This window comes from Myxine glutinosa, chromosome 10, assembly GCF_964187855.1.
Source record: "Myxine glutinosa chromosome 10, kmMyxGlut1.1, whole genome shotgun sequence".
Classification (NCBI taxonomy): Eukaryota; Metazoa; Chordata; class Myxini; order Myxiniformes; family Myxinidae; genus Myxine; species Myxine glutinosa.
This window is the reverse complement of record NC_136270.1, coordinates 31,206,434-31,225,672: the sequence shown is the minus strand read 5'-3', so window position 1 is coordinate 31,225,672 and position 19,239 is coordinate 31,206,434. Positions and strand designations below refer to the sequence as shown.

The 19,239-nt window shown below is 42.5% G+C and overlaps 1 protein-coding gene across 3 annotated transcripts in view; it reads left to right on the top strand.

Moving 5' to 3' along the window:
• The window catches only part of LOC137434416 (hyaluronan and proteoglycan link protein 3), a 33,463-nt gene extending 14,224 nt beyond the window's left edge, over positions 1-19,239 (top strand). For 2 of the 3 annotated variants that reach the window (XM_078785517.1, XM_068127390.2), the window contains exons 3-6: positions 2,527-2,653; positions 14,357-14,731; positions 15,809-16,111; positions 16,691-19,239. In XM_078785517.1, the coding sequence (XP_078641643.1) occupies positions 2,563-2,653; positions 14,357-14,731; positions 15,809-16,111; positions 16,691-16,980 (1,059 nt within the window). In that variant the 5' untranslated portion in view covers positions 2,527-2,562 and the 3' untranslated portion in view covers positions 16,981-19,239. The remainder of the gene's footprint in view (positions 1-2,526; positions 2,654-14,356; positions 14,732-15,808; positions 16,112-16,690) is intronic. The other variant, XM_068127391.2, reaches the window with a different exon arrangement.

The window sequence follows — 19,239 nt, the reverse complement described above, 5'->3', positions numbered from 1 at the left end:
ATCATTCATATGAATGGTCTCACTGTTAGATCTACTGGAGATTGGATGAACCTGCAAAGAAAACACTTCTGGTTGACCATAAGGCACCTGTGATATGAGACGAAGGTGTACAGTACTCCTTAATTTCCTGTATTTGTTATTCAAACCAAAACAATTGTGAATTTCCCCTTACCAATGCACACCTGTCAGGCTGAGATGATAGTTTGGTTGGAGACATTGGTAGGAGGAGAATGGACACATCAAAATTGAAGTGGAAGGAAGTGGAAGAGAAAGTCATGAAAGAGGTTGGGGTGCAGAGAGAAGGATTCTCGGGATAGAGGGGTGCAGAGAGAAGGATTCTTGGGATAGAGGGGTGCAGAGAGAAGGATTCTCGGGATAGAGGGGTGCAGAGAGAAGGATTCTTGGGATAGAGGGGTGCAGAGAGAAGGATTCTTGGGATAGAGGGGTGCAGAGAGAAGGATTCTTGGGATAGAGGGGTGCAGAGAGAAGGATTCTTGGGATAGAGGGGTGCAGAGAGAAGGATTCTTGGGATAGAGGGGTGCAGAGAGAAGGATTATTGGGATAGAGGGGTGCAGAGAGAAGGATTCTTGGGATAGAGGGGTGCAGAGAGAAGGATTCTCGGGATAGAGGGGTGCAGAGAGAAGGATTCTTGGGATAGAGGGGTGCAGAGAGAAGGATTCTTGGGATAGAGGGGTGCAGAGAGAAGGATTCTTGGGATAGAGGGGTGCAGAGAGAAGGATTCTCGGGATAGAGGGGTGCAGAGAGAAGGATTCTCGGGATAGAGGGGTGCAGAGAGAAGGGTTCTCAGGATAGAGGGGTGTAGAGAGAAGGATTCTCGGGATAGAGGGGTGCAGAGAGAACGATTCTCGGGATAGAGGGGTGCAGAGAGAAGGGTTCTCAGGATAGAGGGGTGTAGAGAGAAGGATTCTCGGGATAGAGGGGTGCAGAGAGAAGGATTCTCGGGATAGAGGGGTGCAGAGAGAAGGATTCTCGGGATAGAGGGGTGCAGAGAGAAGGATTCTCGGGATAGAGGGGTGCAGAGAGAAGGATTCTTGGGATAGAGGGGTGTAGAGAGCAAAACCTTGTGCAACTGACCCCATGAGAAGCTGGGATTAAATTGGGCCATGAAAATAGTCATAATAGTACTACTACTATGACTACTAGCACTACTACTACTAGTAGTCTCCTAGTATTACAACTACTACTACTACTTACTACTGCTACTATTACTACTACTACTAATCTACTACTAATCTGCTACTAATCTACTATACTACTACTACTACTACTACTACTACTACTACTACTACTACTACTCGTAGGTAGCACACTCACCTTTGAGTTGTCTAGTCTGGGTTTGATTCCCAACACGACATCAAACTGTCATCGTGGTGCTTTGAGAGGGGCAAGGTGTTTCAATAACTATGTCCTTTGGAGGGACATTAAGCCAGGTGTCCCATGTACTAGCTAGTGGGCGGTAAAGACTGCACTTGGTGATTCAATACCCTACCCCTGCAGGGGGCACCAATCCGACAATTTATAGTCGGGTCTGGAATCGAACACAGACTTGACGATGTTAATGTATACACCTTGCTAAGTAGAAAAAAGGCATGATATCCTCTTGAATAACCCTTGTGTGTCGTACTTGTACTTATGACCATATTGATTTGTAAGTTTCAAGAATTCCATGTACCGTATAAATGGGGGGAATGGGGGGAATATAAATGGGGGGAACAGCAAGGTGAATAGGGACACAAACTGAAAAAAAGTTCGGAAACTTTTTTCGCTGAAAATTGATAACCATACTGATTTGTTGATATTTGGGTTGAAAGTTCTCTTGTTTTTTTAAAAAGCAACTTATAGTCCCTATTAACCCCATATATGGGTTAAATAGGAATAAATAGGATTTTTATGGCTGTCCCTATTCACCCCGTTTTACGGGTGAATAGGGACAGTCACTAATACAAAAAAATAATAATCAAGAAATCGGGACAGTTTGGAGAAACTTTTTATCCCATATTTTTTTTCATTGGCACCGTGGTTTATATTATGGGTGCATATTATGTGCATCCATCGGAGCTATCAATTTAGCAATATTCAGCGAAAAAGGTTTCCGAACTTTTTTTCTATTTGTGTCCCTATTCACCTTGCTGTCCCTATTCACCCCATTTTACGGTACTCCATGAGTAGATCAACGTATTAGTGAACTGGGTGTTTCACGGTGAACATGAGCCCTTAAGAGTTGGGATAGACTTTAACTTTCTTGTATTATTACCCTTGTGGCAATCTCTCCCAAGATCCGATGAAAATCTCATCACATTTCTCTCAGGTTCCATGATTTCCCAAATCATCAGAGATTTCTGTAATGGAGTGCAAGTACTACATCATTCATTATGGATATGTATGATGATATGTGAGTTGAACCAGTTCACTGCTAAAGGGATCCATATTAACCTGGCATTAATACAGGTAGCCTATATACTTCCCACAGTTTTACCTTGGTTACTGTGTGTGTCTCATTGTCAGTTTTCATCTTCAGGAGATCGTTGCTAAGGTGTAACCATGCTGCTGGCTCTGTTGCTGTGCTCTGCCGTGTCCACGGCTACCGTTGTGTTCAAGCAAGAGTCAGACTCTCCACTCTTCACATACGATGGTGAGGATCATGGAAAACGAGTTATGGAGGACACCAAAGCAGCGTCTCCTATTCCTTATAAATCCCACAAAATAAAAAAACAAAACTTTGTTATTTCATTTGAATTTGGCTACACTTGTAATAAATGCAAACAAACCCAAAAAAACCAAGAAGACGTCGTGCAGAGCACGATACTTGCAAAATCCACCCCTCCCCCAAAAAAGGTATCCATGGATACATCAAATTGTTCATGTCATGAAGATTAAAATTGACAATCTTAATCAAAGCTGAGGTCAATCGGATTAAAATTGATGATTTTTCAGATGAAAATTGATATTAGAAGTTTGACCTTGACTTCACCTTTGACCTTTTGACCTCAGAAAATAGTTGGTTTCCCAATTTAGTGACTCAATGTGCAAATGCTGTTCAAATTCGAAGTCAATCGGATGAAAAATGGCAATTTTATAAATTTGACGTCAAGATGACCTTTGACCTTTGACCTCAAAAATCAATAGGCTTCTTCCTTATGACCAACTCTAACATTTGGTGAAGTTTCGTGAAGGTCAGTTTAAAATTGTGACCTGTAGGTGACTGACAGACAAACAGACAAACAGAGACAGAATAACGCACAACACCATCCAATATACAGTCACGTGAAAAAGTAAGTACACCCCATGTAAAGTTTTGACTTTTTCAACATATTTCAACATACAGCTATTTGATCTTCATTTCAACAATATTGATAGATAAAGGTGATATAATATAACAAATATCATGAAACATTTACATTTTGTAGTCCATTGTATAATTTAAATAAACATAAATGCAAATTTCGCATGTGGAAAAAGTAAGTACACCCCTACATTTATCACTACTTCAAATACCTAAAATTAGAATCAGGTGCACCACATCAGGTGCAAATGATTAGAACATCGTCGGAGAGGATCTTGGAGGAACCTGTCTTATTTAAACCTCAGACATTTAGTTTGGTTTGCTCTTTGTTGTTGAAGTGTGCGGCGTCACCATGCCTAGATCAAAAGAGCTCTCTGAGGCCTTCAGAAAGAAGGTTATAGATGCCTACGAGTCTGGGAAGGGATTTAAAAAGATCTCCAAACAATTTGAAATCAATCATGCGACTGTCTGGAAGATCATCTACAAGTGGAGAAGATTCCAAACAACTGCCAACTTGTTCAGGCCAGGCCGCCCCAGCAAGTTCAGCCCAAGAGCAGACCGCAAGATGCTGAAAGAAGTCTCTAAGAACCCCAGAATGTCATCATGGGACCTACAGGTAGTTCTTGCCACTGTTGATGTCAAAGTGCACGAGTCTACCATTAGAATGAGGCTGCACAAATTTGATCTACATGGGAGGTGTGCCAGGAGGAAACCTTTGCTATCCAGAAAGAACATCAGGGCAAGACTAAAGTTTGCCAATGAACACCTAGGCAAAGACTAGCACTTCTGGAACAATGTGCTCTGGACAGATGAGTCAAAGGTAGAGCTATTTGGCCACAGTACCAGAAGACATGTTTGGTGAAAACCAAAGACAGCATTTGACCACAAGAACCTGATACCAACTGTAAAGCATGGTGGTGGAAACATGGTTTGGGGCAGCTTTGCTGCATCAGGGCCTGGGCAGCTCACCATCATAGAATCCACTATGAATTCTTCATTGTACCAGAGGGTGCTTGAGGATAATGTGAGGCCATCTGTCGGAAAGTTGAAGCTCAACCGAAGGTGGACCTTGCAACATGACAATGACCCTAAACATACCAGTAAATCCACCAAGGAATGGCTGAAAAGAAAGAAATGGAGGGTTCTGGAACGGCCAAGTCAAAGCCCGGATCTAAATCCCATTGAGATGTTGTGGGGGGATTTGAAACGAGCTGTGCATGCAAGAAACCCCTCAAACATCGCACAGCTGAAAGAATTCTGCATGGAGGAGTGGGCAAAAATTTCTCCCAGTCGATGTCAGAGACTGGTAGACAGTTATAAGAAACGCCTACTTGAGGTTGTTTCTGCCAAAGGGAGCAATACCACCTATTAGAGCCAAGGGTGCACTTACTTTTTCCACATGTGAAATTTGCATTTATGTTTATTTAAATTACTAGGGCATTGCCCGTACTATATCTATATCTAAAATTATATCCCCCCCCTCTATTTACATGAAATGGTTTGGTCCAAAGCGAACGGCTTGCGAGTACGGTGACAATCCCCCCCCTCTATTTACATGCAATGGTTTGGTCCAAAGCGAACGGCTTCCGGAGTTTGGTAAAGAAATCGCCATCGCGTGCACAAACGCGCAGGAAAGCGAATGAATCGCAAATTCGGTTTTATTAGTTTTAAAACATAGTTTAACGCCAACATAGTTTGCAAACGTGAAATAAATGAATACGCTCTCAAATGTGCCATCCGAGGCAGAGTGTGTCCTCCACGTTCGGCACACGCGATCGTTCGCTGCTCTCTGATTGGTTGAATCGTTTTTTGGACATAGCTCGGTAAGTAATTGTCCGATTAATATGAAACCTTGAAAAGGCACATCCTCGGGTCCCCAGCAATATACCTGGCAAGTTAAAAGTATATCGGACCCGTGGTTGTCGAGAAACAGCGGTCACAGACAAACAAACGTACAGACGTACAGACGTACAGAGATTACTGGAATTATAGATAGATACAATGGACAACAAAATGGAATTGTTTCATGATATTTGTTATATTATATCACCTTTATCTATCAATATTGTTGAAATGAAGATCAAATATCATTCATTGGAAATGAATATCATTCATTCAAATATCATTCTTCAGAATCATTGGAATCTCCTGCGATGTAGTCAACGCCGAGGGCCTTTCACTCACTCACCGCAGGCAGGTTGGTGGTCTTTCTGTCTTCTACCGACTCCTCTCCGGCCTTGCTCCCCCAGCTCTCTCTGTGCTCTGTCCCCCCAATATTCCTTCAGGTCGCACAAGATCTGCCTGCAACCCTCTTCTGGTTAAACTGCCAAAGTCTAGGCTCTCTGCTCACCTTCACTCTTTCATTCCCCTTTTCTCCCGCCTCTGGAACAAACTCCCCCACTCCCTTCAATCCCACTCCTCCCTCCAGGTCTTTAAAACAGCTGTTCACCACCATCTCTTATCTTCCCCCATCGAAAACCTTGATCTTTTCTACCCCCGGTAATTCACCCCAGAGTCCTTGCAGTGTTCATATGTTTTAATCCTCTCCCACCTCCCCCCAAGTCCTCCCGATGTCCCTGCTCTCAAATGTTGTGTTTGTGTCCTTCCCCCTCTCTTTGTGTCCTTCCCCCTCTCTCCCCATCTTGTCTGCCGCTCCCCTTGTTTTTTGTGTTTTGTGTGTCGGTTTGTCTTTTTGTGTGATTAATGTTAGCTCTTTCACGAGCCTCGATCTTGTATACAAAAAAAAAAAAAAAAAAAAAAAAAAAAAAAATAGCTGTATGTTGAAATATGTTGAAAACGTCAAAACTTTACATGGGGCGTACTTACTTTTTCACGTGACTGTACATAAAAAATCTTCGGTTTTGCAAGTAATAACATCCTAGGCACGATGGATAGATCATAAATGGACGAACATCGGTAGATTTATTTTGCTAATCGATGAGGGCGAATATGCAAATAAACCAAACTTTGGATCTTTGCAGCATTGTGGTTGAAACACAACCTTCATGATACCTGGATGTGAATATTCACAAGTGCACAGTGTTCACACATCTCCATCAGTCTCAGCATTCCAGAAATCTCTATGATATCTAAGGGGATGCTACTCACCTTGTGATGAGGTGAAGCACTAGACTAAATAACTGAAAATACATACACGATACACGTCGACCACAGAGTAAATATCATAATTTCGCAAAAATTAATAGAGATTCTCATGATGATAATACACAAGGATTTTTGATGCAAGATTTTCAACGTGGCCCATCAAACTTGTGCTATATCAGGTGGAAGTGTTGTGGTGGAGTGCAGATAAGAACTGTGGTACAAGGACAGTTACAGTGCTTTCAAAAAGTATTCACACCCCTTAACCTTTTTCACATTTTGTTGTTTCCCCCAAAAAAAATCACTTTGATATTATGTGTAGATCAGTGACAATTTTTTTTAATTTAATCTATTTTAAATTCAGGCTGTAACACCAAAATGTGAAAAAAGTCAAGGGGTGAGAATATTTGCTGAAGGCACTGTATCAGCTGGGTGTTATATACATATGTACAGGGTGTTTCAAAAAAAGTGGGATATTTGAACATTTTATTGCAGAAAAATTACAAAAGGTTAGCAAGTTCAGTGATACATTAATGGAAAGCCATGCCATTTTCAAATCACTCATTATACTGCTTGTAATTGACATTTTCAATGTGTGCTCCACCTCTGTTCAAACAGGCTTGGATCTTGACTCCGAAACTGTCCACAACTCGTCTGCAAGTGGCTGGAGTGGGAGCCTAACGGTAATCCTCCACCTCCTGCTTCAGGACAGCCAGGGTTTGAAGTTTGTTGGTGTAATCTTGACCTTTGGCAGCACCCAAAAAGAAGAAAATCCAATGGATTCAAATCCACGCTGTGGGTCACCCACTGATGTGCTGTGCCCAGGCTGATGACACGACTTCCAAACAGTTGGTGGAGCAAGTCGATGGTGTCACCTGCAGTGTGCGGTGGGGCACCGTCCTGCATGAACCATGGAAGTCTGAGTTGGTTTAGAGACAGAAGTTGAGCAAGATCAGTGTGACATTGGTGCGAGACCTCGCGGTACCGCTCGCTGTTGACAGTCACCGTCTTACCATTGGCGACCTCGAACCAATATGGTCCCAGCATACCCCATCTGGCATTCAATTCACAGAAAGAAGTGGACTTGGGGTCCTTGAGAGACATCTTGGACACCTCCTCGAGAGGCTCAGCACCTCAGAAGATGTTGTTGTGATTGTTGGTAGCCCCATTCAAATGGATGTGTGCTTCATCACTGAACCACAAGGAGTTGATCCAATTTGGGTACCTTTCCATTCAGGTCAACCAATCACACGTTGTTACTCGTCTTGCCATGTCATTCAGAGTTAGTGTCAGATATGATGTAGGGTTAGAGCTCGAGTTCAGAAATGAGAATGTACCACACAGATGAGGCTGAGATCGCCAGTTCTCAGGAACGCCGATTATGGGATTTCTTAGGACTTTCGATGACGGAATCTCTTGCAAGATCAATGTTCCCTTGGTCCTTGGTAACACCTGGTAAGCGGCCACTGTTGCCTTTATTTCAATCATTCATGCTTCCATGTCCTTGGAAGTGCTCCACAAACAACTGAATGTTCCCATTGGAAGGTCTATTACGGGTGTGAACATTGTAATACTGGCAGTATCATCAGCACATCTACATGTTGGATTTTTGGCTCAAACCACAAAGTCACGATTTCACTTTTTGTTCCACTGTGAACACCATAGTTGATGTAGGGTCCTACTTACTACTTGTTAAAAATGGCATACTACCACCACCACCATAACCTGCAAAAGAGAAGGGTATAGCATTACAAACGACAGAATATCAAGCTGCTTAGATAGTGCACTTTGTTTGAAACACCCTGTGTATATAAATATACAGTACCACACACAGAAGCAAGTATATATGTATATATACAGTACCACACACAGAAGCAAGTATACAGTACCACACACAGAAGCAAGTATATATGTATATATACAGTACCACACACAGAAGCAAGTATACAGTACCACACACAGAAGCAAGTATATATGTATATATACAGTACCACACACAGAAGCAAGTATACAGTACCACACACAGAAACAAGTATATATGTATATATACAGTACCACACACAGAAGCAAGTATATATGTATATATACAGTACCACACACAGAAGCAAGTATATATGTATATATACAGTACCACACACAGAAGCAAGTATATATATATATATATATATATATATATATATATAATATTATATAAGACAAAAATATATATATTATTATTATTATTTAAAATTACAATACAAATTTATTATTATTGCTGTTTTATTTGGAAGGAGGGGAACTGGGTGGGATGGTGGGAGGCAACGCGGCTGTAGGGTAAGGAATGAACAAACACAGATAGCGAGTTCACCTTTTGATGAGACTCTCAAGCAAACATCACAATCACGACACAGGTATCAAATCACTGATCCATACTTCAGCTACCAATCATTCCTGCCAATAGCCAAGAATCTCTCCAGGCCCAATATTTATAGATAGGTACCTATCTAACTCAAATTAAAACCTATCTACTATTTCTGCTGCCACTACCTTTCCAGTAAGATCATTCCATTCACTGACCAGCTACTCCTATGCGATGTGTTATTATCGAGAATGACACTCAGTGGAGCACATACCTCCGCCAGGCTGAACAGTTTATGTTTTGTATCCAAAGCCTGGTGTTGGCTTAGCGGTTAGGGTGCCGGCTTGGGATCCTAGGATCCTGGGTTCGAATCCCGGTCGATCGCTGAATTAACGCCAGGGGGGTTGACTCAGCCTGTCATCCTTCCGAGGTCGGCAAATTGAGTACCAGTTCACTGGTAATTCCCTGTGTGTCGCAAGAGGCGACTAACAGGGTTAGCGGCAGGAAGGGCATCCGGCTGCTAAACATTGCTTCAAAAAGGGGACCACGGTGCCCGAAAAAGGCCAACCCCTGCTCTGCGGTGAAAAATGGCCTCTAAAGGTGGTTCTTCTTCTTATCCATTGATAGGCTGGGTCTGGATTTTGACCTGAACCAAAATCTTATCGGCTTGTTCTTGTCACCTAACCAACTCATCCCCCAAGTGTCGTCATAGTTCGTCCATAACTTTTTGAGATACCGTGGTATATATCGTTTCTGACCCTATCACTCAATGGTGAAGAATCACTTTTAAAAATCTCGGATTCGAATCTTCACCATAATCTGATCAATTCGTCCTTGTCACACATTCAACCTGTCCACCAAGCCTCTTTTAAATCCATGCATAACTTTTTGAGATATCTTATTCACAGACAGACAGAGATGAAAAACATAACCTCTTCGGTGGCCAAGGTAACTAGCTATGCCTTAACTACATTAACTTCTGCATGAAAGACCCTTGCCTTACTGTCATCTTAACTCTACTCCACTCATTACTCTCAGGTTGTTGCCCCTGGTCCTGTCTATTCTGGTTATAAGAACACTACACCTATCCTGTCCACTCCCTTCATTATTTTAACCATCTCTCTCAGATCACCTCATAATCACCTCCTCTCTAATGTATAAAGCCCTGTCTCCTTCAACCACTCCTGATAGCTCAGTCGAGCTAGGCCCGGAATCAATCAAGTATCCGACGTACTACGTCTATGGCAGCTTTGACCTTCCTGAGATTTGGTGACCAAAACTGTCCAAAATATTCCAGATGAGGCTTCAAAAGATTCCTATACAGTGTTAAAACCACGTATTTTGATTTATAATGTAACCCTACGAATACAATGTAAACTCTGCTAACTTTACCTGTCGCTACCTGGTACTGTCCCCCGTATTTATTGCCATCCCCACATACTTATCTTGCCACACGCGCCCTTTCATCATGTAATCTCCATCTCCATTGTTCTTGCCCATTCCCAGCGCTTTACATTTATTTGTGTTAAGCTGCAACTGCCAATCATTTTCCCAATCTATGAAAGTATCTAGACTCACCTGAATCTTATCTCACCCCACTTGCTCCATTCACAGCAGCAGTCTCTCTGATGGGTGTTTGTTTAAGTGTCTGCGTCTCATGGTTGAGCTTGTATCTACATTACAATATTGGCGATAAACACATGAGGGGACATGAGTGCACTCTTACATTAGTTTAAAAGACATTAGTAGATAATGGACAAATCAATAGAGTACAGTCACGTGAAAAAGTAAGTACACCCCATGTAAAGTTTTGACTTTTTCAACATATTTCAACATTTGATCTTCATTTCAACAATATTGACAGATAAAGGTGATATAATATAACAAATATCATGAAACATTTACATTTTGTAGTCCATTGTACAATTTAAATAAACATAAATGCAAATTTCGCATGTGGAAAAAGTAAGTACACCCCTACATTTATCACTACTTCAAATACCTAAAATTAGAATCAGGTGCACCAGCTCAGGTGCAAATGATTAGAACATCGTCAGAGAGGATCTTGGAGGAACCTGTCTTATTTAAACCTCAGACATTTAGTTTGGTTTGCTCTTTGTTGTTGAAGTGTGCGGCGTCACCATGCCTAGATCAAAAGAGCTATCTGAGGCCTTCAGAAAGAAGGTTATAGAATATAGATGCCTACGAGTCTGGGAAGGGGTTTAAAAATATCTCCAAACAATTTGAAATCAATCATTCGACTGTCCGGAAGATCATCTACAAGTGGAGAAGATTCCAAACAACTGCCAACTTGTTCAAGCCAGGCCAGTAAGTTCAGCCCGAGAGCAGACCGCAAGATGCTGAAAGAAGTCTCTAAGAACCCCAGAATGTCATCACGGGACCGACAGGTAGCTCTTGCCACTGTTGATGTCAAAGTGTATGAGTCTACCATTGGAAAGAGGCTGCACAAATTTGATCTACATGGGAGGTGTGCCAGGAGGAAATCTTTGCTGTCCAGAAAGAACATCAGGGCAAGACTAAAGTTTGCCAATGAACACCTAGGCAAAGACCAGCCCTTCTGGAACAATGTGCTCTGGACAGATGAGTCAAAGGTAGAGCTATTTGGCCACAGTACCAGAAGACATGTTTGGCGAAAACCAAAGACAGCATTTGACCGCAAGAACCTGATACCAACTGTAAAGCATGGTGGTGGAAATATTATGGTTTGGGGCAGCTTTGCTGCATCAGGGCCTAGGCAGCTCACCATCAGAGAATCCACTATGAATTCTTCATTGTACCAGAGGGTGCTTGAGGATAATGTGAGGCCATCTGTCGGAGTGTTGAAGCTCAACCGAAGGTGGATATTGAAACATGACAATGACCCTAAACATACCAGTAAATCCACCAAGGAATGGCTGAAAAGAAAGAAACGGAGGGTTCTGGAATGGCCAAGTCAAAGCCCGGATCTAAATCCCATCGAGATGTTGTGGGGGGATTTGAAACGACCTGTGCATGCAAGAAACCCCTCAAATATCGCACAGCTGAAAGAATTCTGCATGGAGGAGTGGGCAAAAATTTCTCCCAGTCGATGTCAGAGACTGGTAGACAGTTATAAGAAACGCCTACTTGTGGTTGTTTCTGCCAAAGGGGGCAATACCACCTATTAGAGCCAAGGGTGTACTTACTTTTTCCACATGTGAAATTTGCATTTATGTTTATTTAAAATATACAATGGACTACAAAATGTAAATGTTTCATGATATTTGTTATATTATATCACCTTTATCTGTCAGTATTGTTGAAATGAAGATCAAATAGCTGTATGTTGAAATATGTTGAAAAAGTCAAAACTTTACATGGGGTGCACTTACTTTTTCACGTGACTGTATATGGAGAGTTTCAATCCTGGATCCAATAATCATGAGCTACGTGACCCGGAAGACTCAAACTGGCCAACCTGTTCAGAGCAGTTGTCAATGAACCGGGCAACATTGCGAGACCGTTGAGATTGGGTTGAGACCGTTGAGACTGTTGAGATCTTCCTCTTAGAACTTCAAGTCTGGTGTTGGACTTGTCTTTTCGATGGCATCTTTTAATACAGTCCTTTAGGAACGATGGGCAAAGGGCTAGTTCAGGGGCTTTGCGGTCTTGAGTTGACCAGCACAAAATAACTCCACTTTCAGACACTGGTGGAAGCCATGTTTCTTTCTATTCCTAATGTTGACATTTTGGATAATCACATTTGTTTCATACACCTTGATGAATTTCCTATTGAAATGAAGAAGGTCTCTTTTCACTCCTCTGTGGAATTTTTCAGAAAGTCCCACGACCAGGAAGTTGTACTGGCTAGACAGGCATAGCATCATGCATTATTATTGTTGGTTCAGACCCTGGTGAAAAACCGAATGATCAGGACTTGCCGCAGACATAGCCTCATTCACTGGCAAACTTCTCAAATGCACAAACTCACAGGATCTCATCATACTTCTGGAATGTTCGTGTTAAAATTGCCTACAGTTTTGAATCTTTGGGAAACTCTAATCGCACCGGGCCAGGCCGTAGACTGTTTTCTAATTTTTACATCAAAATCAAGTTGCTCACACTTTAAGGTTTTTGCTGCAAGTTAAACTTTTACACCAGTTATAAAACCGTCTACACTGCAGTAGTTTTCTCACACTGTGACTGTCTGCCACACGAGTAGACTGGGGTATTGTTGTTGTTGTTGTTGTTGTTGTTGTTGTTGTTGTTGTTGTTTAGCCACAGACAGTTTTCTTGAATCAGCCCACGGCATGGAGACAGCTGATTGTTCTCCCAGGAGCGGCCCAGAGATTCCCTGCATCTAGAATAGTGTACCCCCGCCTTCAAGTCAGGTCCACAACACACAGAGAGAGAGAGAGAGACAGAGAGAGAGAGAGAGAGAGAGAGAGAGAGAGAGAGACAGAGAGAGAGAGAGACAGAGAGAGAGAGACAGAGAGAGAGAGACAGAGAGAGAGAGACAGAGAGAGAGAGACAGAGAGAGAGAGACAGAGAGACAGAGACAGAGAGAGAGACTGAGAGAGAGAGAGAGAGAGAGAGAGAGAGAGAGACAGAGAGAGAGAGAGAGAGAGAGAGAGAGAGAGAGAGAGAGAGAGACAGAGACAGAGAGAGAGAGAGAGAGAGAGCAGAGAGAGAGAGAGAGAGAGACAGAGAGAGAGACAGAGAGAGAGACAGAGAGAGAGACAGAGAGAGAGACAGAGACAGAGAGAGAGAGAGAGAGAGAGAGAGAGAGAGAGAGAGAGAGAGAGAGAGATAGATATATATATATATATGAATTTTTTTTGTATTACAAAATCGAGGCTCGTGTAAAAGCTAACATTGATGACAAAAAAACATAAACGGACACATAAAACATATAATAAAGGGAGCGGGAGACAAGATGGGGAGATGGATATTGAAGGATATTGTCAGGATGGATGGATATTGTCTTATTCATACCACAAAGTCTCTTTTACGAGAGAAGGAAATATCTCGTTCTACTAATTGGGTGAATAATTTAAGCGAGACCTAAATGCGAAAGGCCAGCATTCCGTCGTCTACTACATCGTGTCTGTAAGGAAGGTCATGCACCTACTGAGAGATTCCCAAACCGGTTTGGCTGCTGAGCCTTTGAGGGCACACATTCTCATTGACCTCAAACTCAAAAGAATTCCAGTGGGATATGAAGATCAAACCTTCTCCCCATGTTCACCTCCCTCTTGTGTATAGCTCAGGTCGAAATGGTGTTCATTTGGAAGCTTTTGTGAACATGAACTTAGCTTTGCTGAGAGATTATGTTTCAAGCAACTACTTGTTGATTTCAACGATAGCTCATGGCATTTTTCAACACTGACCACACTGACTAACCCTAAACAAGTTGACTTGTTAAGTTATTCATTAGCGCTGAGCTGGCATTTCGGTTCATAATAATGAAAGGTTTGACTCCTTTATGAATGAGAAGAGCTACAACACCGATTTGGTGACATCAAAGCATAAGAAGAAAATAAGTCCTGGTACTTGGAATTGTTGGGATCAGACTTGCCAAAATTGATCATTTGTATATAATGATCCCCTTTAATTTTATTTTCCCACCATAGAAATCTCAAACATACACCTTGAGGTGCAGGCAGACTCCACCAATGTCTCCACTCTCCGCGGCGGCAACGTGGTGCTGCCCTGCCGGTATACCTATAAGGGGCGAGAGGGGCCAAGCAGCGTCAGAGATCTTGTCCGCGTTCAATGGACCAAAGTGCTTTCACCGTCGTGGCAGGAAGAGGGTGTCCTTGCAGCGTTGGGACAGCACGAGAGGGCCTACAGTGCCTACACTGGGCGAGCGAGCCTCAGGAGACAAGACCGGCGGGATGTTTCGTTAGAACTGCAAGAGGTCACAATTGAGGATGATGGACTTTACAAGTGTGAGGTCATCGACGGTCTGGAAGAGAAGACTGTCGAGGTGGAACTTACAGTTAAAGGTGAGTGGAAGCGATTCGCAATTGAACTAATATTGATGGCTCCGGTATACATTTCACACCAGAGCGACACGTGAGGATGATGTAATTTACAGAGCTGCAATATAAATTTTATGGTTGTTTGCAATAATATTGAATGATTGGTGTAATTGTGTGCAGACCCAGACTGTGTGCAGGAAGGGTGTCGGAGTGAACTCCATTCAATGTACAATGTGTGCTGAGTGGGTTCATCAAAAATGTAGTGGTTTGAGAGGGTCATTAACCAGTGTGGCAGCTACATTCAAATGTAAGGTGTGCACAGAGGGAGCTGCAGATGGAGGAAATGTTGATTTGGGTCTTGGAGACGGCGTGAAGCTGGAAGGTGTGAAAACATTTTGTTACCTAGGAGACATGCTGAATGGAGAAGGTGGATCAGACTCGGCAACGGTTGCTAGAGTGAGATGGGCATGGAAGAAGTTTCGGGAACTGAGTGGCGTGCTTACGAGGAGGGGAGTGTCGTTGAAGCTGAAGGGAAAGGTGTATGCTGCATGTGTGAGAAGTGTTATGATTTATGGGAGCGAGACATGGGTAATGAACGTAGAGCAGCAACGAAGGCTGGAAAGGGTGGAAATGCGAATGGTTCGGTGGATGTGCGAAGTATCGTTGAGAGAGAGGAAGACAAATGATGAATTGCGAAAGATGATGGGAATAGAGCCTGTGATTGATGCTGTGAAGAGGAACAGGTTGAGATGGTTTGGTCATGTGTTGAGGAAGGATGAAAGTGACTGGTTGAGAAGAGTGATGGAAATGAATGTAGAAGGAAGTAGAGGACGGGGAAGACCGAGAAAGACTTGGCTAAAGGTGGTGGAAGAAGAAATGTGGGCAAGGGGGTTAACAAGGGGAGATGCAGAAAATAGGGCAAAATGGAGAAGATTGTCATGGGGACCGCAAGGCTAACCCCCGCTCTAGCAGGGAAAATGGCCTTAAAATGCCTGTTGTTGTTGTTGTTGTTGTTGTTGGTGTAATTGTCAACGTTATTTTTATCGAAATTAAAACCGATTGATAAATTCATGTTGGTTGTGGTTCACCCACCCACCACAGGGGTTGTCTATCCACACCAGTCACCAAGCGGGCGCTATCGTCTTTCCCTGGACCAGGCCCAAGAAGCCTGCGACAGTCAAGAGAGCAAACTGGCTACACCGAAGCAACTGCAGGCCGCATGGGCCTCGGGCTTCGAGTGGTGCAACGCTGGCTGGCTGAGTGACGCTTCAGTTGGATACCCCGTACAAGCTTCTCGTGGGCCCTGTGGCGGAGAAGGCCAAGAACCTGGCATACGGAGCTATGGTTACCCCGATAAGAGCACGGCCATGTTTGATGCTTTCTGCTTTTCCTCTACCTTTCCAGGTTTACTCCTCACTTCATGACTTGCACATACATGCAATACCTTGCGTCATTGATGTTTCCTTTAAAGTACTTTTTCTCCCACTTGTTATATCTTTGTGGGTAGGTAATTGGGTATACATTCAATCACAACATCTACGGTTGGAATGACATCTTGTGATCCGAGACTTAGGAGGCCGAACGTTGTTTATACAGTCGGCAAAGCACTCACTGCCATATCATTCCTCATGCCGATGGATATTTTCCTGATTTAGCAGCATTGTGTGGGTTTTACATTAATGAGGCCACAAATCAGCTTTGATTGAACTTTTTCGCAATACCAGAAAAATGAGGATGATAAGTGTGTCCATTCGATGTCCGTTGACTAAAGTGGAGATATGAAGTGAATTGTGTGCATATTCCATTATGGATGCTCACAGTTATTGGGGAAGGACATTTATAGGGGGAAATAAGACCCTAACTATATGAATGGAACCCGGAAGGGACAAGATAGTTCGGTTGCAAATGTTTGAACAGTTTCAGTGTCCTTGTCGGAAAGCTGCATGATTTTTCTTACTTTTTCCCACCCTTGTTTTTCTGCAGGCCAAATTTACTACTTGAGCCTGAATGGAAAAGGCCTGTCCTTCATTCAAGCCAAAGAGGCCTGTTTCCATGATGGTGCCATCATTGCCAAAGTGAGCCATATGTATGCGGCTTGGGCGCTGGAAGGCTACGAGCGCTGCGACGGTGGCTGGCTCGCCGACGGCAGCGTTCGCTATGCCATGTCCGTTCCGCGGTCTAACTGTGGGGTTGATGAACCGGGTGTCCGCTCCTTTGGCTATCCCAGTCCCACAAACGCCACCTTTGGAGTGTACTGCTATAAGAGTACGTAGACGGAGAGATAGATCGAAACATTGGTCATTGAACTATTTAAATTCAACTTTCGGCCTTTTCCAACCACATCCATCACCTTTCATTTACAATCCCTTTTCATTCCCGAAGAGTTATATCTGTGTGACGATATATCATTTAAAACACAAACACATGATTTGTCACAGGTTTTTTTTATCACATATAACTGCTTTTGACTTTTGTTTTGCTTCTTAATTTGTTTTATAATCATGGGTGTGGCAAAGTATCTTTTTTGTAAATTGATCTTTACAACTTTGCCTTTATTTCCTTTATTTTACAATCTTTGGTTAGGGTTATAGGCCTGGTGTTGGCTTAGCGGTTAGGGTGCCGGATTGGGATCCTAGAATCCTGGGTTCAAATCCCAGTCGATCGCTGAATTAACGCCAGGGGGGTTGAGTGAGCCAGTCATCCTTCCGAGGTCAACAAATTGAGTACCACTTCACTGTGTCACAAAAGGCGATTAACAGGGTTAGCGGCAGGAAGGGCATCCGGCCATAAAACTTTGCTTCAAAAAAAAAGGGACCATGGTGCCCAAAAAAGGCCAACCCCTGCTCTGCGGGGAAAAATGGCCTCTAAAGGTAGTTCTTCTTCTTCTTCGGTTAGGGTTACTTGTTCGGGTTCCCCATGTTATTATTAAGCCTCCCCCTATATACAAACACTACAACAGGTAAAAACCTCTGGCTTCCCCCTATCCTATAGGAGAGGCTTATACCTGCTGTAGAGTTTGTTTCAACAATTAGTGCCCCTAATTTTAATTGTACATCAGAGTTGATTAGGCCACTATGAGCATTAAACCACCATTTTAAAGTTGTTTGTTTCTTTGTTTATTCTTCCTGCAATCCCAATTTCTGTATCTGTACCTCGGAGCCACCTGGGACTTTTGGAATTAAAATTTTCATCAATAATTGGATAAAAAAGTATGCAGAGGTTGACAATCTTTTTTGACCTTGACCTATTTTTTAAGGTCACGACCCACTTATAGAAACTTTCACTTTTTTGTATAATTCGACAAATTTTTGTTCAATCAGAATGAAATTGCCCTCTCTAGATAGCCTAGTGGATGCTGCATTTATGTTGCATTATACCCCTCCGGGTTAAAGGTCAAATCAAATATCACTGAAAAAAAGAACTCATTTTTCTGTCATCGTTCAATTTTGCCAATACGGATAAAAAAAAATTTGGCCATTTTTCTCCTTTACCTTCCAAGGTGTTCTAGCATCATAATAGTATACCTGCACTGAAGTTGTGACACCTGATATTTGATTAGTGTCCTTGACCTACTTTTTTCGGATTGTGACCTAATTATCAAAAATCACCTTTTTGATCAAAACTTGAATAATTTTCCTCCAATTTTCATGATGTTGAGTTTTTTGGATAGATTGTAGATGGGGACACGTTTTCTTAATTTAAACTCTATCCCTTAATGTTGAAGGTCAAGGTCATATGGTGGTCTAAACAAATATGGCCATCATTAGATCGCGGGTACCGGGGGTGGCCTATCCTTGGCGATCGCAGATATCTAGTTCGTTGTTGTTGTTTGTGATGGTGCTTTGTTGTTTAGACTAAAAGACATGACATTTTGCTCGTGCATGGTGAGCGGTAAGAGAGATGTGAAAATGGAAGGTTCACAGATTGATCTTTGCCTGATCATCTCCAACCAAGTAAACAACTGGGCCTTCTCCAAACATCTTTCTTGTCTGGCTCGTGCCAGCTAAATTCTCTAATGTGGAAGTGAAATTGCATTTCCTCTGCAGCCAAGAACACCAAGGTCCAATTGGAGCGATTTCCTTTTTGTGCTTCATCGCTCTCGGTGAAATGTCCTATTTGGTGAAATCGCATTGCAAACAGCAACTCCATAATAAAGGGCCAGTCACTTGGAAAAACCCACCAAATAGGCTTGGAAAGCCATGTGCAGTCGTTATGTTGTGGGCCGAGGTTATCATGGGGACATCTTGCTTCATTTGAAATGCCTTTTAAGGGACGAAAATGATTTCTACAACCATAATGAAGAATCACTTTTGCTTGTTTTGGGAAAGGCCATGTAATGGCGTCCTTTATGTCTTGAGAATCATGTTATTGCTCTTAATTTAATCGCCGTCAACATTAAGGAGAGTTACCATATGGAGATTGAAAATTAATCACGTGTTTATAATTATAATCTTTATTAGCAAACGTTTACTGTCACAATTCCATGCAATCTGCTTACCTTTTGCACTGCTAATAAACAGCATGAGAAAGCC